Below are 26971 nucleotides of genomic sequence, written 5' to 3'. Positions count from 1 at the left end.
TGGAATGGTGTCTTTCGATATGGCTTACACACTATGGTTTTGTTTTCATGATTTGTGTAATTGTTATTTTCAATAAAAATCTGGGGTTTCACTTACAAAGAGGCACATTTTCTTACGCTCTAAAAAGGCTCTAAAGAAGCTTGTTTTATTCTTTACAAAAAAAAAAATGTCATAAAGAATTGGTTGGTTGGTGCTAGCACGCGTCACACTTTGTGTTTTTGCTAAAACTAACTAAAAAACTAGTTAAAAAGAGGAAAAAATCGTTCGTAAAGCACGCTGCGTTGTCATTGTTGTTGTTGTTTTAATTCTACAAAGTACAGAGCTATGTTTTAAATAATAACGTTTTAAATTAATGCAAAAAACGGAAATCAACAGTCTTTTTAAGGTTTGTTTCGTTACTTAAATATTTTCACAAGGAAAAATAGAGGAAGTAAACACGTTAAAGATGATCAAAATTATCAAAATCATCAAAATCATCAGAATCATCAAAATCATCCAAATCATCAGAATCATCAAAATCATCAAAATTATCAAAATTATCATGATCAACGATTTTGTCATTCTTGTCAATTTTGTAAATTTTGTCAGTTTTGCCAATTTTGCCAATTTTGTCAAATTTTGACAATTTTGACAATTTTGACAATTTTGACGTTTTTGACATATTTGACATATTTGACATTTTTGGACATGTTTGACATGTTTGACATTTTTGACATTCTTGTCATTTTTGACATTTTTGACATTTTTGTCATTTTTGACGTTTTTGACATTTTTGACAAGTTTGCTATTTTTGACATTTTTGTAACAAAGTAATAACAGATAAAACAGAGAGAGAGATATAGAGTTTGTAAACACAGAGAGGGATGGCGTAAAGTACGGTCACCTTGGAGCGGTTTTGGCTTTGACGTTTAATAAAAACGATTCACTACAGCTAAAAAATTGTAAACAAATCACACGAAAAGTGCACCTAACCTCTAAACTACACGATTTTTTTTTGATTATTACCTGCTCGCTTCCGGGATTGCCCCCCGGAAAGAAGCGATCTCTTCAAGCTACTCGAGTTAAGCCACTTTGCGGTTTGTCTTGTTTGTTTTAAAAGGCCATGCTTTGCTAATATATTACAATGTTTTTGTTTACTAAATTCTGCGTTTGTTTGTCAAAACGAACGGGAAAGATTAAGAGGGGAGGATAAAACGGCGGGGAAATTAAATCTCTTACCCTAAAAATCGTTACAACTCTTACCGGCTAGCATTTTGATTCTCGTTTCGTTAAAATCTAAGATTTGTTTGACTTAACCTCTAAAATTACTTCGATGAGTGTCAAATTTGACACTTCGAAAAAAGAGAAGATCCGACTTGGGATGAAATTTGGCGTAACGCTTACTATTCGAGGAGATCGGGCTCGTCAATCGGAATTTCAACCCGCCGTCAGGCAGACACCGAACCGGTTGAACCGGTTGCGAGCGGAAATCTTCTTCGCTTTTTTTTCAAACTTGGAAATCTGGCTAAAATCGTTGCTCGTGAGGATAAAACTTACGGGTTTTTTTTTTGACTAGAATCGCTGCTTCCTTGCACCCACCTTCCCAGCTCACTTCTCCACGCCGAGCAGTTTGGCCGCTTCGGAGGCCGACCCGAGCAGCACCCGGTTCAGGATGCCCTGGTCGCTGATGCCGAGCAGGTTCCCAATCAGGTCCGCCGAGTTGGGCCCCAGCCGGGACATTTTCGATGATCGCGTCACGGCAACCGGCGGCGCTTCCGACTCGTCATCGCTGCCGTCCTCGGAACCGGTTCGCCGCTGCGCGCCACCCGTCGAACACTTGTGCTTGCGCTGGTGGCGCAACATGCTGTGCTTGAGCGTGAACCGGCGCCGGCACACCTCGCACTGGAAGGGCCGCTCGCCCGAGTGGGTGCGCATGTGCCGCCTCAGATCCTCCGTCGACCAGAAGCGACGCAGACAGAAGGCGCAAATTACCTAAAGCGAGAAAAAGAAAGCGAAATGTTTGAGGTTAGTTCCTTCCAGATCCACCAACCAAGTTCGGCCAACTGACCTGCGACCTACCTTCCGATTGGCATAGTCGGGGAACTTGCCCCGAGTGCCGCCCTCGCCACTTTCGTCATCGTCCGGCGAGCCGGACGGCGCTTCACTCTCCGCCTCCAGCGTGACCTTGTTCATGAGCAGCGCAAACTCCGCCACGTGCGCCCCCTTGATGTGGTCCAGACAGCTAACCCGGTCGGCGAACGAACTCTCGCACAGGTGGCACTTGAAGGGAAGATCCGACGCGATCGGCGGGATCGAGCAGCTGTTCTCGTCGGCGGTCGCCAGCTCCGGCTCCTCCAGCTTGATTTTTGGCTCCGGTGACGGAATTGGCTCAGGCTCTTCCCCTTCAGGCGCTTGCAGCGCTTTCACGGTCGGCGGCTCTTCAACCTCCTCTTCCTGATCGTCTTCATCCTCGTCCTCCTCCTCCTCGTCCTCTTCTTCTTCGTCATCTTTTTGAGCAGGCTTGGGACTGACCGGACGCGACGACGGCGGTGTGGCTTTGGATTTGTTGGCAATGGCGGCTTCGGCGACCGCTACCGGAACCGGTTCCGGCTTGGGATCGAGCAGATCGTCGATCGGCACCGGGATGGACATGGCCGTTTCGACGTCGCCGTGCTTGCGCAGCAGGTGCCGGTCACAGTTGGATTTGGTGGTGAAGAGCAGTGTGCACTGTTGAAAAAGGGAAAAAAACGCTGTTAGCTCGACATTTTTCTGTGTGGGATGGAACCGGTTGGGAAAAGTGACAGTTTGACAGTTTTTGTTTGAAAGGAAAGAGAATCGCTTTCCGACAGAAAAAAAAATCGAATTTTGCCGCGAGCCCGACATTTTTCAATGTGGGATTGAACCGTTTCAATCAGTTTGAAAAGTGACAGTTTGACAGTTCAGCTCAGTTTGCAGCAAGATTTCGCAAAAGTGACACGTGTTTTTGTAAGTCAGAAAAGAAAAGTTGAGTTGTTTTTATTCAAAGTGAGTGTGATGAGCTGTTTGTTTACATCCAAGGTTACGCCCTTTTGGCTTATGCACGAAGTGATTTGTTTACCTTTTTTGGTAACCTTCGCAAACGTCAAATTGAAGAGATCCGGAAAAAGATCCGGAGGCAATTTGTGTTGATTCGACGTTTGCTGAGAGTGCCGAAAAGTTTGGTTATGTTCTGCTTGTTTGAAAAATCTGCAAAAGACGCACTTTCCCGACGGATTCCGAAAAAACAAGGTAGGAAATAAAAGTGTGGCGTCTTACCTGCGAGCACTTGAACGGCTTCTGCCCCGTATGCGTCAGAATATGCCGCCGCAGCGAGCTGGACCACGGGAACATCCGCTGGCAGTACGGGCAGCTGACCCGGTTCGGCGCCAGGCTGTACGCGGACTTTTTCTTGTTCTGCTCGCGCGCCGACAGCGGGTGCGGGTCGTCCGTGCCGGAGTTGTTGCTCTCCGAGGCGGACCCCGACGCGACCAGACCCTCCTCGTCGCTCTGGTCCTGCGACAGCGGAACCTCAGGTCTGCTGTAGAAAAAACCTACCGATTAATAATATTCCAACGATTCTGGACACTAACTACGGGGTGGAATGTGCGGGTCGCTTACCTGAAGTAGTTCTCGAACGCGACGTTGGTGGCGTTGTCGACGAGCTTGGCCACCGGCACCAGGTCCGCTTCCTCCTTGTTGTCGGCTTTGGCGGGAGTTGGAGCTGCGGCAGCAGCTGCCGCAGCAGCTTCCTGCTCCTTCCGCTGACGCATGGCCTGTTCGAGAATCCCGTCGGCGACGGCCTTGGCCGCCTGCTGTCGCTGCTCCTTCGTCTCTTCCAGTTTCTGCTTCAGGATGTGGTGCTGGAAGACGGGACTCTCCCGCTTCGGCTCCACAACCTCTTCCTCCGGCTCCTCCTCGTCCTCGCTCTCGTTGCCCTTGGTCAAATCTTCCGCGTGGAACTCCTCATCGATGACGAGCTCGCGCTCGTCCTCCTCCTCCTCGTCGTCCGCTCCGTGCCCGTTGTTGACGTGATGGTGGTTGTCAGCACGCGGCTGCGCCGCCATCATCTGCGCCGGATGCAGCCCGAACGGGTTCTGACCTTGAGCAATGATGTTCTGCAGCATGCTGCTGCCGCCCCCGCCAACCTGACCTCCCTTGCTCGATTGCTGCGCCAAGATGGCGTACTTGACCTGTTCCGAGATGCCGCCGAAGGCGGCTGCCATTTGGTGGTGCGGAGGAACTGTGGAAGCTGAAGCAGCTGCGCTGCTTCGCCCTCCCCGCATCATGTGGTGACCGCCGCGCTGGCGCTGCGACCAAAACTGCGGATGCTGCTGCTTGATGTGGCGCTCCATGTTCGAGCGGAGCGTGAAGCGGGCCGAGCAGTGCTCACAGGCGAAGGGGCGTTCGGTGCGGTAGCGACGCTGCTTCTGCTTCGGCATCAGGACGCCGTTCTTGATGACCATCTTGACGGGGCCGTTTCCCAGTGGGATGGGGGGCATTTGTGGTGGTGGCGGAGGGGGTTGCGGGACTTGCGAAGGAACCTGAGGCATCTGGTGGTGGAGATGGTGGTGCTGCGACGGCGGTGCCTGCGGCACCTTTGGCAAACTCTGTGGCGCGGGTTGAGCATGGTAGGTGTGTTTCGGCGGTGGAACCGGACTGGCGGAGGGAGGAGCGGGTGCGGAGGACTGCGGTTCCGGAACGACGCTCTTGGGCGATTCCGAGGGCGAGTGGAACGGGTTGCCGATGAGGCTGCCGCCGGACATTTGTGGCAACATGGGGAACTCTTTGGGGAAGAAGTTTTTCAAGTCACCGAGTGCGCCGGGGGCGCACAGCAGCGGGTTCTGCAGGAACAGCGGATGCAGCGGGAACGTTGGCAGCTGGAAGCGGCTGTACAGCTGGCTCAGCTGGAAGTAGTGCGCGGGGTCCATCTTGGACAGGGCTTCGCTGAAGAACTTTTGCTGCATCAGCAGCTGCTGCTGGTTCTTCTCGAGCAGGGACAGATCCAGCTTCGGGATCTTGGCTGGTTGGCGAAGCTGCGCTTCGTCCTCGTCCTCGTCTTCCGCGTCGTGATCGTCGTCTTCCGATCGGGGATGGTCCGAATCGGCGTCGTGCTCCAGTCGACGGGTGATCATCGGAGGTTCCGCCTTCTTGCTCAGGTCCAGCGCGTCCATGCTGAGATCCATAGGTTTGGCGATGGGGGTTTCCGGAGTTTCCGGCTCCTTGTCGTAGTCCTGCTCCTGCGGAGGTGTCAACTGGTTGAGCTTCTCCAGACTCTTGACCTGGATCTTGGCTGGGGTGGTGGGGGGAACCGGCGTGTTGTCAATCTTGGTCACCAGACTCATCGGAACGGGCATGAGCATCTCTTTGAGGTGCGAAACGGGCGTGCTGCGGTCCGAGGGGTGATCGTCCAGATCGCGATCGAAGTCGGTTGGGGGAGTGTTGAACATTTGCAGCTTCTTGAGCGGATCCTCGCAGGACGAGTCCTCCGAGGGGTGGTAGATGATGGCGCGTTTGACCTCATCACGAGTGGTTCGGCCGTGACGGTTCCGCAGGTGCCGCTCGCAGTTGGCCTTCGTGGTGAAGGCGTAGTTGCAGAGGGCGCACTCGTACGGCCGATCGCCGTTGTGGGATCGCATGTGCCGGATCAGGGTAGCCTTGTCGTTGATGAGGTACGGGCACATGTTACAGCGGTACGGACCGGGTCCGGAGGCGGACACGTGAATGCGGTTGTGACCCTTGAGGGCACGCAGGTTCGGGAATACAGCGGTACAGAGGCGGCACGGGAACTCGCCCCGGAGCTTCATCTTGCGGAACTCGGACGTGAACGCGTCCTGCGCTTCCTCCTCCTCCTGTTTGGGGTACGGATCCTTGTCCAGCTGCTGCCGGAAGAAGCCGCCGGACGAGGTGACGTTGATGATCGACTGGATGTCGGCGAGATCTTTGGTGTCTTGCTGTTGTGGATAGGTAGAACCGCTGTGGTGGTAGTAGTTCGGTTCCTGTTTGATGATCGGCGAGGAGAACGACTTGTCCAGCGAGGAGGGCGTGGTTGGCGCTTCCGACACGTTCGAGCTCATGTTCGTCGACATGGACTTGTTCTGGAGGTCCAGGTTGGCGAAGAAGTCGTCCCGCTTGAGGTCGTCCTCCGACGAAGCTTCACTGGTCTTCCACTTGCGCTTCTCGGTCGGGCTGCTTCCGTACTCAGACACTCCGCAGTCCTTGGTGTGCATGTCGAGCGTCTTGGAGCACGGGAACGCCCGGTAGCACTTGGAGCACTCGAACTTCTGACTCGTCACCGGCGTCCGGATGCTCTGCTCGCACACGCTTTTCGCAATCAGCGGGAACTTTTCACTGGAAAAGTCCACAAACGTCAGGTCTTTAAAGCCCGGCGTAATGTTCTGGTAGTTGTTGTTTCCGCACCGATGCGCATTCAACGCCTTGTAACTCTTGAACACCACATCGCAGTGCCGGCACTTGGCCGGAATCTGCGGATGCTCCCGATCCATGTGGTTCTCCAAACTAACCATGCTCGAGAAGTCGTTCCGGATGCAAACCGGACAGCAGAACTTCTGCACTCCCTCCGTCACACTCCCGTCCAACAAGTGATTGTTGTTGATCGTCCGGATCTTCCGCTTGTAGTGCACGTTCTCGTCACTGTTCTTCCGCTTCCCCTCCCCATCGTAGTTATTCCCATAACTCCCGTTGTTGTTATTGTTTGACATCCCCGAGCTACTCCCACCTCCACTGTCCGTCGACGCGTCACTCTCGTAACTCTCCCGCTCGGACTGCTTGTGGGTTCGCATGTGCCGGTGCATGTTCCCGTTCGTCGTGAACGTCAGCTGGCAGTACTTACAGTTGAACGGACGCTCCCCGGTGTGCACCAGCACGTGCCGATCCAGCGACGAAGCCGACGACAGCACCTTCGAGCAGATCTTGCACACAAACTCGGTGGTGCCGGCTTCCGCTGCCGCCTTGCCGCTGTTGTTGTGCGACCGGATGTGCTCGGTAAAGTCGTGCTTGGTCGCGGACACGGTGCTGCAGATTGGACAGACATATTCCGAGTTCGCTTCTGACGTCTGGTTGTTGTTGTTGGTTTCGCTACCCGCCGACAGGTGCTGCTGGAGTAGCGTCGGCGGTGATCGCTTCTCCGTGCCGCTGTAATTGTTGTTGTTCATGCTGTGGAACTTGCGGCGCAGCATGTTGTCCATCAGAGCGTGGAGGTTCTGCGCCCGCTGGTGCCGCAGGTGACGACCTCCGGCCTGCTGCTCTTCCGAGTCCGAGTCGACATTGTCGGACGACTCGGCCGCCGTCTGGCGAGATTTGTTCAGCAGCAGCAAGCTGTTGAGGGTGGAGTTGTTCGCCTCGGTACTGGTGCCGCTGCGATTGATCGACGAGCTGATGTCCATCGGTTCCTGGGACGAGTCGGAGTGGCGGTCCATGGCGGGTTGGGATCTGCGGACGAGAGAGGAAAATCCGGGTTTCACAATGTGCTCTACTTATCAATCAAAAGGCAACATCAATCTCAAGAGGCCCCTCGCATTATCATCGTCCGTGATGTCTGTGATCAATCATTTATCAGTGTGTTCCTGATGTGTGGCAAGGCTTAAAATAAAAATCCCCCTCCCAAGCTGATAAGAAGGTAACAGACGGTGATTACATCTTTGTGTTCTTGCGACATCTGCGTCAACACCTGACAGCGCGCTCCAGATCCGGGAATCTGACGAAAGTCAGCGAGATCAAAGGCGTTTCGACGGGAAGGAAGAGGTCGTAAAGTCCCCCGTCCGATGTCTGCTCGCCACCAAACCCATGTTTGCGCTCAGTGTGCGCGGAGATAACCGCACTGGGTAAACATCGCGAGTTCAAGTCTTCAAACCCTGAATCATCGCGCGAGCGCGCTTTTTTTCTCTCTTCATTTCATCACCATCGGACGGACGTCAATTTCTGTGTGTGTCCCGAAATCGATTGCGATAGCATTCCTTGATGAAAGATAACGCGCGCGGTCAGGTCCAGACTTCGATGCGAGAGAATAAAAGAGGTTTGCGCGAGATTTTTTGACGTTTTGATTGATGGTTGGACCGGTTCGCGCTGAGCGCGCGACAATTTTCGCACTGGGTTTCGCGAGCTGTCAAAAAGCGATTCCCAGTCGGGAAAATGTCAAGCTGATGATTAAAATCGATTTTGAAGCGGATGCTGTCAGTTGCATAATTTCAAAAAGACATGTAAGTTTGATGTGAGAAACTTAAAATTAATCGCATTTTTGTATAACTTGATGACATTCAATTCTCTTTGTTGGATTTGAAAGGTCCGACCCGAAATTGGTTAGAATTTTCTTTTAGCTTTGGCAAATTTCTAAAATAAATATTTATAAATCGCGAAACAGCCTCTAACTCCCTTTTGACAAATGCTATAAATCTGTCAAAAAACAATTCCCAGTCGAGAAAATTTCAAGCCGATTTCGAATCGGATGCTGTCAGTTGCATAATTTCTCAACAAGATGCATAATTTTATCACGCTTGTGGTGTATTTACAAAACCAAACCACGACGACGGCCACACATCCGGGCGCAAGGTTGTTAAACAATTTGACAGTACCGCCGCGCGCAATCATGATTTAAGACGACGTCTTTTTTATGGCATCTCTCTTCCCGAGAAAAAAAAAACGAGTCAAGATCGCTTCATCTCATCTCTCTGCGAGAGAGAGCGACACGAGAATAATTTATTACTCTTTCACTGCACGAAAAGGTGTTAATTTTAATCGCCACAGAATGGTTTTGAATATTAATTCGAACCCCCACCGGAAGCTGGCTGACGACGTTGCGTAACGAAAAAACGAAAATGCTGTCAGTTTTGCTTCCACCCCTAATTGAACGCGCTGAACCATTAGCGAAATTGAAGTCGCGCAAGATGATGACGGTGAGTCACGTCAGGTCGCCGCCGCGATGCTGTCAGTTTGGGGTGGTGGGAAAATCTGCGCTTCGTCTTGAGTCAAGTTCAAGGTTGAATACAATGGCCGAAGATGGGTGGTGGATTTTTCGCGCGGATCTCCATCGCGCGAGCTATCAATTTTGATATGCTGTCAGTTTGCGGAGCTTGCTGCGAGCCGAGGGGTTGGTCACTTCGAAAATATTTTTAAATTGATGGTGTGATTTTCGACAGAACTCGAAGGTTGAGGTTGCTCCGTCTACACGTCACCGTATCGAGCATCGAAGAAGACGAAACAATGATTGAAGTGGCATGAAAATTAATAGCAGTCATGCAATCAAATTTCGCTGGGCCATCTTCCCTACCTCATCACTCGCAAGTCGATTCCGAAAGAAAATTAAACTAATCGGAAAAGTGTACGGCACGGGATCCCCCCCTCCCCACTTTGGGGTTGATGGAGAGATGATATCTTCAATGCTCCACGTCCGCTCACCTAGTAGTAGGCTTCGCCGAGCTGGATCCACCGCGGGTTTGTTTGTCTGCCGTTACCATGGTGCCCATGGTTCCTTTCTTCTTCACTACCATTATTGCTGATTTCGTTTCACGGGTGCGCCTACTAGATCTTCTCGACATCGGACGAGATAACGCCCATTAAAGAGTGAGTGAGAGAGACTCCGTACAAAGAACACTGGGACAAGTCACTACAAGAACACACTGCACTGCACACTGTTGGTGTAGATATCCGAGGCACGACGCGAGAAACACGTTTGATCCCACCGGCGAGATCTTTGCGACTGACCTCATCTCTCCAGAGCTCGTCCAGCAGCAGCCTGCTGGAGTCGGAAACTCAACGAGAGAGAGAGGCACCAACACAACCAAAACAGGAGACAAAGAGCGAAGGAGAAGCGAAAGGAGAGCGCGGGTAGAGAGATACACCTGCCGTCATCCGCCTACTGCGACGAGGGTCTAACGAACGTTCCCTGTATCAGCGGGAAATGGAGAGAAAGAGACGATGACAACGCAGGGCACCTTTCCTGCCTGACCTCGACGCCAGGTGCCCCCAATTCCGAGCGCTCGCGACACACAGGAAGAAGACAGCGGAAAGAGAAAACGCCGTCCCCAACCTGGCAGGGCACCTCGTCCAGGAAGCAACGGATCGTAAAATTGTCCGTTGCCGAGGAGGACGACGACCAGGCCAGGCCAGGCAGAATCAGTACAAGTAATTGCGAACTCGAAGGGAGTTGGAGGTCGTAGGGCAGGTCGCACGCATACCAATCTGCTCGAGTTCTCTCTTTCGCACTCTCGCGCAGTGGATTCGAGGATGTCGCAAGCCGTTGTTTCCCGAAATCTTGCGTCCAAGGATGCCGTGGAGGAGCAGCTATTGATCCGTTGCCATGGTGGCCGCACGGGTCACCACATAAAAGTTGGGATTTTTTTGTTCTCCACCCTCCTTCGGGTTGGTCGAGAAGAGCATGCCTCGGATTTTGATATCCGGAAGTTCGACGAGATTCTACGTGAGGGTCTCCCTCCGCTGAATCACGTGATAATTAGTCGAAAAAACGGGGGGAGTTTTGAGGGAGGGGGCACCTGAAGGCCGCTGGTGACCATGGGAAGGGGGCTTTTTGCGCGTTTTGTTTACACCGTTTCGGTGGTACGCGTCGGTTTCACCAGATGGGGTGGGAAAGGCTTTAATTTTCCGATCAATAACAAACATTTCTTTGTTTTGATTTGTGCGACTAGAAAAACGTTAGCAAATTTTAGAAAAAAAAAATCAATTTTATATCCCTAAAATCCATATTTTTATAAAATGCTGTCAGTTTAATATTTTAAACAACTTTCGTCAAATTGTGAGTTTGTAAACAAACAGTGCATCCTACTCTTTCTTAATGTATTCACTAACCTGAGCGAAATTTTACAAATACTCGCGTTAGCCCATTAACATTGTTTTGCTTGAAATAGTTGTCAAAACGCTTTCTTCGTGAAAAATGAACCGGTTCGCGTTGGAGCCGCGAGCTCGAGAAATTTCGCACTGGGATTTGCGAGATGTCAAAAATCGATCCCAGTGTGGAATTTGTCGACCTGTTGGCTTAAATCAATTTCGAAGCAGATGCTGTCAGTTCCAAAGTTAGAATTATTTATGATTTTATCGCGAAAATAACACTTTCTAAGTTTAGAAACAAGTGTCAAAGTCAAACCTCTTTTTCGGCAAATTTCGAATACTAAATTTCGTAATTAGACATCTGTCAGCCGTTCCAATGAGTTGACTCGAATTCGTACTGATATGTGATTTATGAGATTTGTGCTCATTATCAAACAATAAGAAAGGATAAAAAATAATTTGCTTGCGGTTTTGCTGAAATTTGTAAATTTTTATCCCTAAAATCAAAATTTAAAAATGCTGTCAGTTCATACTTTTACAAAATTCTAAAGTAAAAAGTGACAAAATGTTCAAATTCTTGCTGAAGTATAATTAAGATTCGAAATCCAATGATTTCTCCATGCTGTCAGTTTGATTTCATCAAAAACAGCTTGGTTTTGGACTATTTAAAATTCTTTTTTTCAATATTCCTAGAAAGAAAATGACGTCTTTTTCAAAGGCTCACTGCCATCCCTCTAAATAAACATATCTCAACCCATTCGTTTACCCCATTCTCCCTGTGTACGGTCATAAAAGAAAACGGCTATCGTTCCGGCTCAATCTTACCCCCTCTAAACAGAATTTCATCCCCCAGCAGTCGTCGCAGCACTTCCGTCCGCCACTAAATCGCTCGCCGCCAGGACACCTGGCCACCCCGAAACTTTCCACCCGTTACCATAACAATAAAGAACCCCCTCGCTCCGCTCCGCTCCTCGCTGAGTTCGACCTTCCGCAGAATTATAAATATTTTCTCGGAACAAAAACAGTCGAGGAAAAACTTCTTGGAATCGCCAATTGAAGGGTGGTCGCATTTTCTTTGTTTTTCTCGCACAGAAAAAATGCTGTCAGTTTTTGGCACCCCTCAAAAGGAGATGGTAATGCTCGTTGAGATTGCTCTAAAAATGACAGCTACCGAGGGGGTCGTCACTCCAAATCTCAACACGTCAAAACTGACAGCATTGGCGGCCATTGCGAAAAAACAGGTTCTACGAATCAAAGAGGGCGTTTCTTCGGGGTCCACCCTACCCGCTCCGGGGACAAGATGAAAAATTCGTCCAACTTTTGTGTCTGCATTCACATAAATTTTAAGCGGAAAAACTTTTTCTCTCCCTCGTCTCTTTGCCGTCCTGTGTCGCAGTTGGCTGACGGGTACACCACTTGCCCTTTTTCTCATGGCAAACTCCGAGCAGTGCCTACAAGAGGGGGATGTTTGGTATGAAATTTTCCATCGTGCGCACTTTCTGCACAAACTCACCCCTCTCGTTCCGGAGCTGGTACCGCCAGCTGCCTGACAGGTGAGGGAGGCCCAAGGTACCGACCGAGGGGAGCGAAACTCGAGAAGAGTTTTCACCCTGATGGGGGCAAAACTTCTTGCACGGGAAGCCCCACACCGGGAATCGTCTCGCTTTCTCGGACGGTTATTGATTTTTTGTGATTCACTCTCCTCTTTCCTGTGTGTGAGTGTGAGTTAGTGGTGGGAGGGGGTTTTTCCCCGGGAAAACCGAAGGACGACCGGAGAAGCGGCTCCCAGCAGCAGCTGTGTGCGGTGGAGGTGGAGGAAGGTTCTCGGAATGTTGGTTGGTCCCGTGTGGTACACTGCTGGGGCTTCCACTAGGATAAAATTCAAAGGAAAAAGGCGCGTGGGCGGCTTGAGGACCACACAAAAAAAGCAGCAGAGGGGGAGCTATGGCGACTGCACGTGACAGGCGGAAAGAAATGGAGGTGATTTATTTTCTAAAAAAAGAAGTCTTGCGCGGAGAATTCCACGTCAGCGTGCGGCCGAGGGTGGTTCCTTCGAAATTCAGACTGATATGGGAAGCCATCATTGATTCTGCGAAGTTTTGACTAATTTTAGAACTCAAAATTGAGTAGGCTTCTGTTTACGTATAATCAAAACAACCTTTTGACAGTTCGACGCAAAAACTCGTGAAAAATCCCGCGTCAGACTGCAAATTTGAGTAAGCTCAGATTTTTCTGGAATCAAAACAACATTTGACAGCTCGACGCCAAATACCGTGATCACAAACTTATCAGACAGGAAACCCATCGGCCTTATTCCCTTCGCCCAACCAAAAAACGCAAATTTGCTCCATTTTCGAGGATTTTCCCCTCTTCACGGGATTGCTCCCCGTCCAGGACAGGACGTCAAAGAAAGTACCCGCGGCCCCAAAATTTGATCAATATTATCATTTTCCATTATCTGAAGGCTACCCGCCCTCGCCCGCCGTTTGTCCGCCTCCAACCCGCCTCGTCTTCTAATCGCCTCTTCCAGATCTAGCCCCCGAAACGGTGGTGCGGTGCTTCTCCGAGGCAGCTTTTGCGTCGTCGTCGTCGTCGCCACCATCACTGCTGCGGAGGGCATTGCTACCGCATTCAATCTAGTTTTTTTTGGGGGTTTTCTTGTCGGGAAAAGTGGTGAAGTTACGTAAAAAAATAGAATTGTTCAAAAGTTTTACAAAGAAAAATGCCGAGCTCAGCTGATGTAGCCGGAGATCGCATGAGGTCTCCGGAGTTCGCACGAGGTAGCTTTATTTTGATATTCTTGACGAAAAGAAACAAATCAAAGAACTTTATAACGTCAAAAAACGTCACCGAGTTCGGCTGATGTAGCCGGAGATCGCGCGAGGTCGCCGGAGCTCGCCCCTAAGAAAAGCCACCTGCTCCAGCTAGGTGATCCGCGCGTCTCTTTTGGTCGTTACCTTCATCGAACAAAAAAAAGAACGCGCTACTTCTGGGGGCCCATTTCAATTTCGCTGATTACCGCCTGACGCTTTGCGTTGAGCGGCCGAAATTTACATAGGCCCGATGACGGCGGACCTGTGCCTTCCCCTCCTCGCGCGCTTTTTGTCTAACGAATGACTAGATGTTCGCCGGTAGATAACCATCAACCGTTCTTCGGTGCGGTGCGAATTGGGCGCCCTCCCTGAAATCCTTCCGCCATTGTTTTTGCTTTGCGCGGGGGGAATGCTGTCAGTTGGGGTTGATGCGTAGGGTTGTCGTTTTATTGGGGTTCAAGTCCTTGGAATGATTTTAGGTTGAGCAAACGTCAGTTCGCGAAGTTTTGGTGATTTTTACAAATGCTGTCAGTTTGCGTCTTGTCTTATTTTATCAATTCTTCGAGATACAACGATGTCTGAGTGGTAAATAGTCGACACTCCCTTATCCCGGCACCCAAAATCCCTCCTTACATAAGCCCAACCAAGAAATCCATTTATCTCGAGTCCCCTTGCCAGAGCAAATCTCCATTTTGTTTCGAGCGCGCGAGCGCGCCCTCTCCCTCGCACACACGCCAACCCACAGCCTGCTTCGTCCTCTTCTCATTGGTTGCTGCTCTTTCCACACACATCCACAGCACAACAATCTCGTCCACAGTCATAACTCGGAACAGAAAGAAGCCCTCTCGCTGCTAGAATCTCGCTCCCTAATCCTCTTGGCTTGTGTTCCTCCTACACTTCTCCTTCCCACTTCCCTTTCCCGCTGACTGTCACGTTTTTTCCAATATAAGCCAGACTCTTCTTGCGTGTTTCTGTCTCTCCGAACACTCGGTGTATGCTCAACGGCAGCCAGAGCACCCATACTCGTCGTCTCCTAACCTCAACCGTCCTCCTCCTCCACTTTCTGAAACATGTTTTTCTCGTCGTCGTCGTATTTACTCACTCCTCGCAGCAACCTTGCGTCTCTCTGTCGTGTGCGCGCAGCAGGGCCAGATTTCAAGCTCACACACATGTGTCATGTCGCCGTCGTCGTCCAAGTCGCCTACTGCAGTAGGCTGTGTTCAGCGCTTTTACGACCTGAATTTTTCATCTTGCTCCAGCAGAAGGGAGGTTCTCTCACTCCTTTCTTTGTTATTTTGGCGTAATTTATCGCTTGGAAGGTTGAAAATTGAGCAAGAAGAGCGAAATGGTCGTTAAATTTCGGTTGAATGATGAACGTTTTCGAAAATGCTGTCAGTTTATGTTCAAATAAACATGATTTTGCTTTTATTAGAATGCTGTCAGATTTGAGGAGATTGAATGTTTTATTTTGATAGTTGGATGACAAGCATATTTTTATTTTTTTAAATGCTGTCAGTTTGAGCAAGTCTCTAAAATATCACATGAATGCCCTTTAGATTCCGTTAACTGACATGAAGCATGGAAATAATTTTATTTGATTATCTTGATAGAAGAGTGAAAATGCTGACAGTCTAATCAAGCATTTTGGGATACATTCTGCATCAATATTTTAAAAGATTGAGCTTGAAATAAAAAAAAGCAAATTGACGGTGAATAGTCGATATAAACAACTTTTTTCTATCTTCTCAAATCTGACAGAATTCTAATAAAAGTTAGGCCATTTTTCAATTGAACTTAAACTGGCAGCATTTTATGAAATCGCTTGTTACTCCACCAATTTTGTATTCTTTCATTTCTGACAGCCATGCACTTATTTTTTTCAATTCATTTTAACCATTTAAAAATGTTTTTAAACATAAGAGGAATTCTTGATTTAATTATTGATATCATTTTAAATTGAATTTGGAACTATTCTAATACTTTTTCAATTACAAAACTGAAAAAATCATGTTGTTTATTAACTGACAGCTTTTTAACTCTAAAACACAAATAACTGAAACTCGACAGAAATCATTCAGAATTTTTCGTGGGTCAAAATTTAGCACAAATTCAGCGCTATTTTTTTACATTAAGATTCATTTCTCATTTAGAATGATTAGTGCTGTCTAGGTTTTCATACAAAATCCACCAGTGCTGATTTAAAATTATTTGAGTTGTTTTGTTTGCTAAAAAAAATGTCTGAAAAACTGTGAAAGTATTTGCTGCAAACTGACAGCATTTTCACTCTTCTATCGAGATAATCGAAAAAATTATTTCAAGCTAACTGGAAGCAAAGGTCATTTAAGATATATTTATGATATATTTAAGATATCGCAAAAAATGTCAGCATTTTGATAATAGCTCTGGAAATCTGTTTGTCAACTCATCAACTCCACCAGCAGTCAATAATTATTACAAGCTGATGCTGATTCAAACTGATAGTGAATAGTCGACATAAACAACCTGTTTAGATCTACTCAGATCTGACAGCATTCTCATAAAAGCTAGACAATGTCCAAATGAATATAACTGACAGCATTTTCAAAATCGTTCAAATTTTACTGGCGCGCCCAATGATTCAAACTGACAGCATTCTCACTCTCCATCCAGATCCCCCGCACCTTTGCGTGGGACAGCGCTATCAAAACATCTGCCAGCACTATTTTTCCCCGCGTTCAAATCAACCCGCCCGGTTCGCTCGAAATCCACATTTTATTTTCCTGAAAATCATTCCTCCTCCCCTCAAGCTCCCACGCAAGCAAACTTTTCCCTGAATCATGGCTTCCACCAGCAAGCAGCACAACCCCCGTATAGTAACCGGTCAGGTTGTCATCACACACTTCTACCCCCTCGCGCTCCGCTTGGCGTACCCCTCGGCGTCTGAAATTCTTCTCCAACAAACAAAAAAAAACAGCCTAGAGCTCTGCTCTGCTTTCGGTTCAGCTCACGTTCAACGACGAATTTCTAGAGCGAGAGGACAGCAGCAGCAGCAGCACAGGTGAAACTCTTATATAATCATTCAACCGTAAAAACTGCGCGGCTCATATAAAAAAAAGCAGAAACAGAAACCCACATGCTCTGGCGAAGGACCCCTCGTCATTGCATCAGCGGCGGCCTCGCGCGTCCTCGCGCACTAGCGACACATACGGCGAAGCTGTACAAATGTTTTTTTTTTTCGTTCGGGAAAAAAGTGGGGGAAAATACGACAGAAGGAAACAGATATCTCGGAGGGGGACGCTGAGTTGGGTCGGCCGAGGCCGTCCAAAGCGGATGAAAATGGAATGGAACAAAAAAAACTAATAATCATTCGGAAATAACCTGAAAATGAGAATATAGAGGGCGCCCACATGCAGAATGCATGATAACACACGAAAAAAAAATTAGTTCGAGGGGGTTGAAGTTTGATTTTTGTCGGAGACGACGAGGGGTACGACAGCTCTCAAAACAGACCAACAGCGAAAAAAAAAAGGTTCGGTAGATAACAGATAGAGTTTGCTTTTTTTTCAACCCAGGGAAAAATCTGCTTTCGCGTGTTCTTCTCTGCAGCCGAGGTGCAAAATCCTATTATTGGAACGCGATGCCACACATACGAGAGAGGGGGCGCTTCGAAGCGAGAGGGGCATTTGCGAGGGGTTCGACAGTCGTGATATCATGATATGTCAATATATCTTGCACAAACGACCGGCGAGGGGGTTGGGGATCCCTCCGTATCTTGTTCCAATTTTTCGGTTTAAAAAGCTCTGGAGTGGGGGGAAGCCCCGGTGGAAACGCCCCTCTTTGTGTTCTGTCGAGAAGCGTCCCAATGGCCCCTCTACGCCGTACTGAGAGAGAGCGAACTCCGCCTAATTAAATTAAACGATTAGCGAGAAGTGACGGCAGAGCGGTGATCTTCTGACGAACTTGGGTATTGATTTTCCTCAGAATAGCCCACGTGGGACATTAGACGCCCCACAAGTTCCCGTTCGTCGGAAAATCGCTTCTCGGCTTCCCGGGAAGTGTCGCCACAGCGTCGTTGCGCAGAAGAGGATTAGAGCTTCCCGTCAATCAATTTCGGGTGAAGTTCTCGAAGGCAAGGGCGACAACCGCGCCGTCGCCGGAATTATCCGGGGCGGACGGAACTCGGTCCTAATTGTCGGGAGACACACAAAAATCCCACGCCAGTCGGGGTCCCAGTTCTGGGATTCTGCGGAACCTTGTTGGCGCTGGTTTATGGCTTTATTACCTGCCGGCAGTGAGCTGACTGCTTTGCAAGAATCAATATTTTCCCATGAAATTGCTTTCTTTATGGGAAGAGACAGGAAGCGATTTACCTGGGGACGGAGACGACGACGACGGAGTCCCTATGCAAATGCTAATTAGTGACGCCTAACGGTTTTACCACTTGTTTTTGGGATTTCGCCATTCCACCGTGTCCGCCCCCGAAGGGGTCGACTTCCTCTTGGCTGAGATCGTGCTCGAAAATCTGGTAAAACTGCTCGAATTCTCAAATTTTATTGAAAATTGAAATAAGCTAGAAATAAAGCTAGTTTGTCTATAAACTGACAGCATTTTTATTCTTCAAAAATATCACTTGACCGAAATCGTATTGAATTTTTTGTAGGTCAAAAATTTGTGCATACTTTGAGTTAAGTCTAAATTAGTGCATACTTTGAGCGGTCTCTAGGTTTTCATACAAACCACCTTACAATTTGTTTTAGCTTTGCCTTATAAAAAGTAGAAAACTAGTGCAATGGCCTAATTTCCGTCCAAAATAGATAAAATAAATCAATTTCTTCGATCTATGCTGTCACCTGCTATGGTTTGCTAGTGAAAAAAATACTAAATAACTGCAATTTTAAATCAAATTGCTTTCAATTTAAATATCAAAAAATCAACCATACGTTAAAAAAAATGTTTATAGGGTTGAGAAAATTCAAAGTAAGCTGTATGAGTTGCTACCAAGAATTCACTTGAATGACGCTCTGAAATGATTACAGAAATTTCCGCCAAAGAGAAAGGAAAAAATAAATTTCTATGAAAATGCTGTCAGTTTAGGCATCAATTAATCGTTTTTGGCGCAGTGCTTTTTTTTGCTAATTTCAGTCAAATGTAAATGTTTTAACATAGCGCTTTTTTTTTTTGAAAATGCTTTTTAATGTGATATCATCCTCATGATTTACAATAAATTCACAGAATTGATATAAATTTAAGAATGCAGACTGGTTTTGCTACCAAAAAAACGTAAGCATGATTATAAGAAATTTTTCCTTCCAACAGAGAGAGGGTGAATAAATACTCTGAAAATGCTTTTAATTTTTTTTAATAGTGTTGAATAATTCGAAAATTATATGATGGCAGTTTTTAAAAGCTATTGAAGAGCAATGCAATTAATCAATAAATCAATCACCTTTTCGATTTTTTACAGTTCTGCTAAAAACAATTAAGATAAATATATAAATTTTTAAAGAATGCTGTCAGTTTTAGTATTCAAAAACAGTTTGAACAATAAATCAATACTACTTGAAACATGAATCAATCTGAATATGAATTCGAGAAGTATATGCTGTCAGTTGTTTAAATGCGCTACAAGCTTCTTTTAAAACAGCAACTTCATGCTGTTAGTTGAAAATCGTTACACAACTGAACAGCAAATCAAACATTTATCTCACAAATGATAGCAAAACAGCATGAATCATAGCCGACGCCGTCGATATTCTTTAAAGAAATCCAGCTCTTGCAGTTCGTTCATAATAACCATTGAACTGGTAGAAAAAAGTTGGGATGACATAAAATTTTAAAAATGCTGTCAGTTAAGAATTTTTCAAATACTTGTTTGATTGTCGATTGTTTTATTTCTTAAAAATTAAAAAAATGTTATCAGTATCATTTCTCTGAAAGCTTCCAAAATCTAACCATCCCTATGCTGTCAGTTGAAAATCCCAGCCAAACTCAACCTCAAATCAAACAAAACTGAACAACAAATCAAACATTTATCTCACAATTGATAGCGAAACGGCGTGAATCATCGCCGCCGCCCTTTAAAATCGATATTCTAAAAAAGAATATCCAGCTCTCTCAGTCCGACAGCCCAACTCGAAAAAAAAAACACAACTTTCTTCTCACCGCAGAATCATCGTCCCCCCGGGGTTCTTCTCTACGCCCAGCGAACCCGGGTATCCGCCGCACACAGCGAAAAACGCGTGCAAACCTGCTCTGCACGCGATCCGAACCTGGCCGGCGACTGAATGGCGGGCGGTTAGAGGGTGGGGCGCGGGTAGAGAAAACCCATTATTCCCAGAAGAGTCGTTTCGTCCCTCCTCCTCGCTTCTCGTTCCTCTTCAGGGTCTAGATTGGTCTGTATAATGAGATAAAAACCTCGCTCTCGCCTACTCGGATGGGGATGTTGCGCGCGCACCAGGATTTCGCAACGAACCGCCAAGATGGCGGGCACCTGGAATTCTTGGAACGAACCGACCCGCAGGTTTTGGGTTGTTCCGAAGTATATAACAGAGTGAGATACGGAGAGAACGGGGAAGAGGGATGATGACGGCTAATGATGATGAATGGAATTTGAGTCTGATTAATGCTCGCTGCCCAAAAAGGTCTGCGTCACGTACGGGCCGCCATCTTTTTTTTCGGTCTGACAGGTTGATGTTTTTGCGCTCGCACTGTTCAGGGCCAACTGCGAGATCAAAATTTGTGAGCTGATGTCGCATCACCATTATCGCGGCTACGCCGCGCACAGGTGACAATGCGCTTATTTTTAACGCGCATCGTTTAGCCGCCCCTCGTCCGCGCCCTCGCCCCTCTTCAAACTCTTTTGTCATAAACTGATAATTGCTATTGTTATAACACGTTAGAGCGAGCAGCTCTTAATCTGCTCTGGGCTGGGGGGCTCTCAGTGATCATCATCACACGTCGTTGTCGTCACCGAGCCGCCATTAAATCACCACTAGCCGCCACCGCCCTCCTGTCAAAAATCGGTGCAAGCGCCCTCTTCCGAGCTAAACAGGCAAAACAATGCGCGACTTCGGTTCACGACGACTTGGTCGCCGAGCGTGATTAGAAGCGATCTTTACGCCTTTCTGACGGATTGAAAGAGCAAAAAAAGGTGGGGAAAGCCGCCGCCAATTGTTTTTGTTCAGCCGCCCACAACTGTGGCGCCCCTCGTCGACTTCGTTCATAGGCCAACTGCGATTCTCGCGCGCACAGACTCGATTATGTTATTGTTTTAGATAAATTAATCAAGACGTAGGCGGCCATGCATGGGGGCGCCTTCGAAGAGGTGTCATTTTTATCTGCCTGCGGCAAATTGATCGGCGTGGGATAGAAAATGACTCCATCAGGGCAGCTGTCAAACTGATCAACAGCTGTCAATCCCCTCGCAGAGGGGCTGCCGGCTATTTTCGTCGCCGTCAATTTTAAGAAGGAAAAACAAGCCCATTTCCGATAAGCGAGATAAGGGCAGGATGACAGTCACGTAAATTTTCGGGGAATCGTCGATAAATCACGGCGACGAAGTCGCGCCGTTTAAAAATGGAAGACGAAAATCAAGAGTGATTTTTTACGATCTCCCGATCGTCCAATAAAAATCGACACGCGGCCGCGGCAATAAACGCTCCCCCTCTGTTGAGAGCTGTCAGTTGGAGGAAGACACATGACAAGATGATCACGACTGCGCGCTGATCACGGAATCCAAGATGGCGCGCGCTGATCGATCGTGATTTGCTCTCGCGCAGCGAGAATCGAAGCAGGCGACGTAGAAATTCAAAATAAAATCACGTTTGCGATGTCGGGCGTCGACATAATTCAATCTGTGGGGGTTTTGCAGGATTTTCGTGGGTGCCTTTGTCTCTTTTCGGATATTTACGATCCGCTCAGTCACGACTGCGAGGAATCTCGAGGGCGCTTTTTTGGGGAAACGACCGAGACAAAGACCCCGAAGACGATGACACAAAGAGGCTCCTTCTCTGGGGGGAGAGCGAACAAGACGCGGTTGATCTTCCCTGAAGCGTGAAGCGAAAGAATAATAATAAATGAAGGAAATTTATTTTCTTCTCCGCCTCTGTCGTGTCTCGCGCCAGAAGACGTCTTTTTTTATCTCCGCTTCTTGACAGGGTCGGACAAAGAACTTCGGGGGGAAGCTTCGCTTCCTTCCCAATTTTTGACTACATGACGCCTCGCTTCGTCGGCCCGATGATCTTCCGAGGGCTCTCGAGCTCGGTAGACCGGAAAGAAGCGAGTCTGCCGTGGATGATATACAAAAAAGGGAACCTCGAGGTGGATCGCTTGACTGGGTTCTCTCTACGTTCTCTCTTGTGCGACTTTCGATAAGACTCCTGGTGCCTTGGTTCGTTGATGATCACCGCCGCCGGAGCCCGTCGCATCGCGTTACGGTTCGCTGACGGCGGGAGATTAAATTCAAAATGGTTACCCTCCTTTCCTGGAGAGGTCCGTCGGTCCGGTCGCTAATTGGAGTGTGGAGGAATCATTTCAGATATTATGTTCTGCCAGCTTTTATTGCTGAGTTGAACCTTCGAACTTCTTCGTGGTGGTAGATCTTCTTGCGCGAAAACGCGCACAAAGGGGAAGCGAATATCTTGAAGGTTGTACACGATCATCATCAACATCGGGCTCTCCCCGGAGATAGATGTGATCGTACGATGGAACACGCGCGTTGTTGTTGCTGCAGGGCATAAATCTTTGCGGTTGGCTGACCGCGCGAGCAAACCCGAAGGGGGGCGTCTGGAACTGGCAGAATGTCTACCAACGCTCGTATAAAATTAATCGAGGTAGCTTGGCAGGTGATCCTCTCTACCTTGTGTTCTGAAGATCATCAGAACTCCACAAAAATTTGACAGTTTGAACATCAACTTAACGTCAAACCATTTGCGGGAAACCGCAAATGTCAACGCCAAAGTCGGCGTTGCTGTCAAAACTCACAGCATCGTGTGTAAATCGCCACTGCTGCGGTTTTCTCGTGACCGATTCGATGATCAGCGATGATAGCGCGCGGGAATCAGTCGCGCTGTGGTTTCGCTCGAACTCAAACTGATAACGCCCCGCTCGACTCTTCTCGACTGCGTCGAAGTCGTCACCGCAAAGGAGAGACTTCTTTATCTATGTGTGTCCTCAAACATCCAGAACGTCCGGGGAGCTTATCTCGCAGAGAAAATCCCCCGTTTGACGTTAAACTACAACGGTTCCACAACTGACAGCATTACCCTACCCTCAACAATTTCTTCCCAGGAAAAGTCGATCCCATTTCGAAATCTGTCGCTGCGCGTTATCGATTTATCACCTGCACGGAGGAAAAAAACATTTTTTTCCCTTATCTTCAAGTTCGAAAGGTGTGCGCGCCCAAAGTCCTCCCGGCTGTGACTTGAATGTTTGTTTTTCTCCCAAGCTGATCAAAGTAAGCCAGACGACGACATTCTTCGATGATTGCCACACCACACACACACACAGGCTGACAGGCTAGGTCGCGATAACAGATCAAAGTTGGCTTTGATAAGCGCCCTCAGGGATGTTGTTTGCTGGGAGTTTTTTTAAAGGTGATTTTTTCCCGCTCTTTCGAGAGACTTTATCCGGCTTTGGGTGCGCGGAGAAGCGCCTCAAGTGGACTGGTCTTATCTTTGTTTGGTTTGGAACGGTCAGAGAAATCTCTTGAAGTCGGTTTTACCATTTTTACACGACGTTAAGACTGACAGCATTTTTTATAGGAGTCTTTGGCATGCTAGGAGCCAAAAATTGGATTTGGATTTCTTCGGGGATCGGAAAATGATATCTGCTCCACACGTATGATTTCATTGATATATTTTCTGTCGGTTCCAAGACAACTTCACAACTGACAGCATTTTTTATAAGGAACTATCCCAAAATCTAGAAGTCATTTCAAATTCTCCAGAAAATCCCGAAAATCCTATGATTTCGGAGTTGAAGGCGATTAACTTTCATTAACAATGTATGAAAGTTTAGAAAACTGACAGCATTTGTAATAGGAAACAACAGAGACTTCGATAAGCTATCCCAAAGTATCTAGCAAACCTTAAAATCCTGAGAATTTGGAGCCGGCTTAATTTCAATAATAGTTGAAATGAATTTTTGAAAACTGACAGCATTTTTAAAATGAAACTCCTAAGTCTTCAAAAAAAGATTCAAAGTTGTTGAGTTGGAATCGGAAAGTTTTGAAAAACCGGGAGTCGGATTTTCGGGGTTGAAAAATCCTTAAAACTCGCAGTCGATGCAGGTAAAATTTCAACAACTTTATATTGAATTTCATGTTACAGTTGGAGTCGGTGAATTCAGCTCTTTATAGCCAATTTGAGTTAAAATAATCAGATCACATCTATTCGCTGAACAAAAATAACACCACCGATCGGATTCTTTTGACTTGTGACCGCCAGAGACATTTCTTCCACTTGTTTTAACACGTTTCGTACACTGACAGCATTTTTTCCAAAAAAGACTTTGAAACCGCTAAGAAGATATCTCAAAAATGTCAGGTTGGAGTTGAAATATTTTGATTATCTTAAATCGAAATTAGATCTTTCAAAATCAGCCAAAATAAAAAAAACAAGAAGATTTTTTGTTTCGAAAACCCACAGCGTTTTAAAATTAAAATTTGACAGTTCTGAAATGTCAGGCTGGAGTCGAAAATTTGTGAAGACCTTAACTCCAACTTAGCTTACAACTTACAGAAACAGCTCAAAATACATTTCTAGAAGATGTTTCGGTCTGGAAACTGACAGCCTTTTCATAAGTAGACTTTGCCATTTCTAAGAAGTCATCCCAAAAATTAAAGGATGGAGTCAAACAATTTTGAGATCCTGAAGCCGGAGTTAAAGCATACAAAAACACCCATTAACGAGTGTCAAAAAGTTGTTTTTTCGTTTTGAAAACTGACAGCATCTTCAAAAGTAGTTTTTGAAATTGCTAAGAAGTCATTTAAAAAATGTCAGGTTTGAGAAAAAAAAATTAAGGTCCGGAAAATTCGTTGAAAATTAATTTCAAGCAGATCTTTCGATTTGAAAACTGACAGCATCTTCAAAAGTAGTCTTGAAATTTGTGAGAAGTCATCCCAAAAATGTCAGGTTGAAGTCGAATTTTTAGAAAACCAGATGTCGAAGTTAGAGTTTACAAAAACAGCCAAAAATAAATGTTCGTTTTAAAAACTGACAGCATTTTTAAAAGTAGGCTTTGAGATTTCTAAGAAGTCATCCAAAAATTTCAGATTAGAGCAGCAAATTTTTGAGGACCTCAAGTCGAAGTTCGAGCTTACAAAACAACCAAAAATGAATGTCTAGAAAATGTTTCGTTATGAAAAGTTACAGCATTTTCAAAAGAAAACGTTAAATTTCCAAGAAGTCATCTAAGAAACAAAGTAAGGTTGGAGTTGAAAATTTTTAAGGCTGGGAAGTCGGAGTAAGAGCTTACAAAAACAGCCAAATGAATTTCTAGAAGATGTTTCGTTTTAAAACTGACAGCATTTTTTAAAATAAACTTTGCCATTTCTAAAAAGTCATTGTAAACATATTTGGTTGAAGAAGCAAATTTTTGAGGACCTCAAGTCAAAGTAAGAGCTTACAAAATAGCCAAAAATAAATATCTTTCGTTAGGAAAAGTTACAGCATTTTTAAAAGAAGTAGTTGAAATTTCTGAGAAGTCATCTAAAAAAAGATAGGTAGAAGTTAAAATTTTTTAAGGTTGGGAAGTCAGAGTTCAAGCTCACAAAAACAGCCAAAATGAATGTTTAGAGGACGTTTCATTTTGAAAACTGACAGCATTTTGAAAAAACGCCCAGATTTAGTACACTTTTCTTACTGTGCGTGAATTTTTCAGATTTTAATCGATTTAATTTTAGACGTTTCGACTATCCTTTTGTTTGAGACTTCATCAAGGTTAATGGAACCTTTGACAGTTGATGTTTCTGAAGACTTCTTCAGGGTTTACAAATGCAAATTTCGTTTTCAAATGTATTTTTTGGTGTTTCAAAGTGTAAACCAAGAAAAAGATTCTGTTGAATTCATGACGTTTCGGCAGTCCTAGAACCGGACTTCTTCAGGGTTGCAAGGTGCCATTCACTGCCGTCTCACAAAGCCAATTGAAAAAAAAAATGAGGATGATTTTCGATGTTTCGGCCGCATTTGAATCGAACTTCTCTAGGGTTGCAAAGTGCAAAAATTTCGATTCAGCTCCATCGACTACCGTCAGAATCGGCAAAATTTGAACTTTTTCTTGTTAAATCTAAAATTTCAACAATTGACGTTTCTTATAGTCTTCTTCGGGGTATCAAAATTACAATTTTGGCTTCAAAACGTCAATCTTGACGTTTCATTGCTCAATCAAGAACAAAACTACAATGAGGTCGATTTTCGACGTTTCGCCCCCCTTCGCACCGGACTTCTCCAGGGTTGCAAAGCTTCATTTTCAGGCGTTTCAGCACCGTCAGAGCCGGGACAAAGTTGAAACTTTGCCCACATCCGCTTATCGCTTATCTCGATTCCGCAGAAAAATCACCCAAACGAAGCAAAAAAAAAAAACAGAGCATTCGCTCGTCAAAGTGACAAATCATTCGCGCGAGCGCTATCTATACTATTTATAGTAAGCTTTGCCCGTCATCATCATCGGCGAGCGATGACGGCGATGATGGCATCAAAGGTGGCGGTGATGAGCCAAGTGGTTCAGCCTACGTGACCCTGGACGGATGGTTTCTCGAGCTCGAGCGAGCTCGCGCGATATACGGGCGCCTTTTTCAGAAGCAAGTCTAAACTTACCTTGGGAGCTGTTTTCGTTGAGGAGTTGGCTGGTTTCTTGCGGCAGGCTGGGACTTGGTTGCTGTCAGCTTGCTGCTCCTTCTTTAGTTGTTGTTTGTGCTTCTTCAGATTTTGTAAACAATTGCACTTGTTATTCTTAATAAGGCGGCTTTCGTCAGGTTATCACTTAAACATCTCGAAAGGCACGTTTGAATTTGTTTCAGTGTATCTCTCACTCACTTAATCCTTGTCATGTTTGTGTTTGCACCTTGTACGCCCACTTGGATCTTCTTGGTTCACGCACGCTGGTTTCGTCAAGTTGTTTGTTTTCGCACTTGTAACTTCCGGTTACCATTGGTTACGCATGCTCGGTAATCCTTTTGTGGTCAGTTTGTTTCTTCCTTCAAAATTTCCTCAAAATCACTTAAACGTAAGTCGGGATCCTGCACTTTAAAAATACCCCCACACGTATCGTCCTTTCCTCGAAAACTTATCAAATACCGCGCATGGATGAATTTTCTTGTACGGACGGACGCGCGCACCGAGAAGAGATGCGTCTTCCACGACAGTCTTGGCAGATATGACTATGAG

General features: G+C 46.4%; 1 protein-coding gene across 4 annotated transcripts; it reads right to left on the bottom strand.

Annotated features, from left to right (window-relative positions):
* On the bottom strand, positions 1-26971 carry LOC120430936 (ras-responsive element-binding protein 1). 4 transcript variants are annotated; one of them, XM_039596066.2, is made up of 5 exons: positions 26402-26971; positions 3616-7446; positions 3274-3535; positions 2059-2706; positions 1-1971 (listed from the first exon to the last, which is right to left on the bottom strand). In XM_039596066.2, exons 2-5 carry the CDS (start codon positions 7431-7433, stop codon positions 1588-1590), a joined length of 5112 nt encoding a protein of 1703 aa, XP_039452000.1. In that variant the 5' UTR covers positions 7434-7446; positions 26402-26971; the 3' UTR covers positions 1-1587. The 4 variants fall into 4 exon arrangements, with proteins under 4 accessions (XP_039452000.1, XP_039451990.1, XP_052564688.1 ...); XM_039596056.2 differs by lacking the exon at positions 26402-26971 and adding an exon at positions 9409-9715; XM_052708728.1 differs by lacking the exon at positions 26402-26971 and adding an exon at positions 9409-9715 and having other exon boundaries at positions 3274-3532.

This window comes from Culex pipiens, chromosome 1 (assembly GCF_016801865.2).
Source record: "Culex pipiens pallens isolate TS chromosome 1, TS_CPP_V2, whole genome shotgun sequence".
NCBI lineage: Eukaryota > Metazoa > Arthropoda > Insecta > Diptera > Culicidae > Culex > Culex pipiens.
Note: the sequence above shows the minus strand (reverse complement) of the source record. Positions and strands in the feature narration are given on the sequence as shown.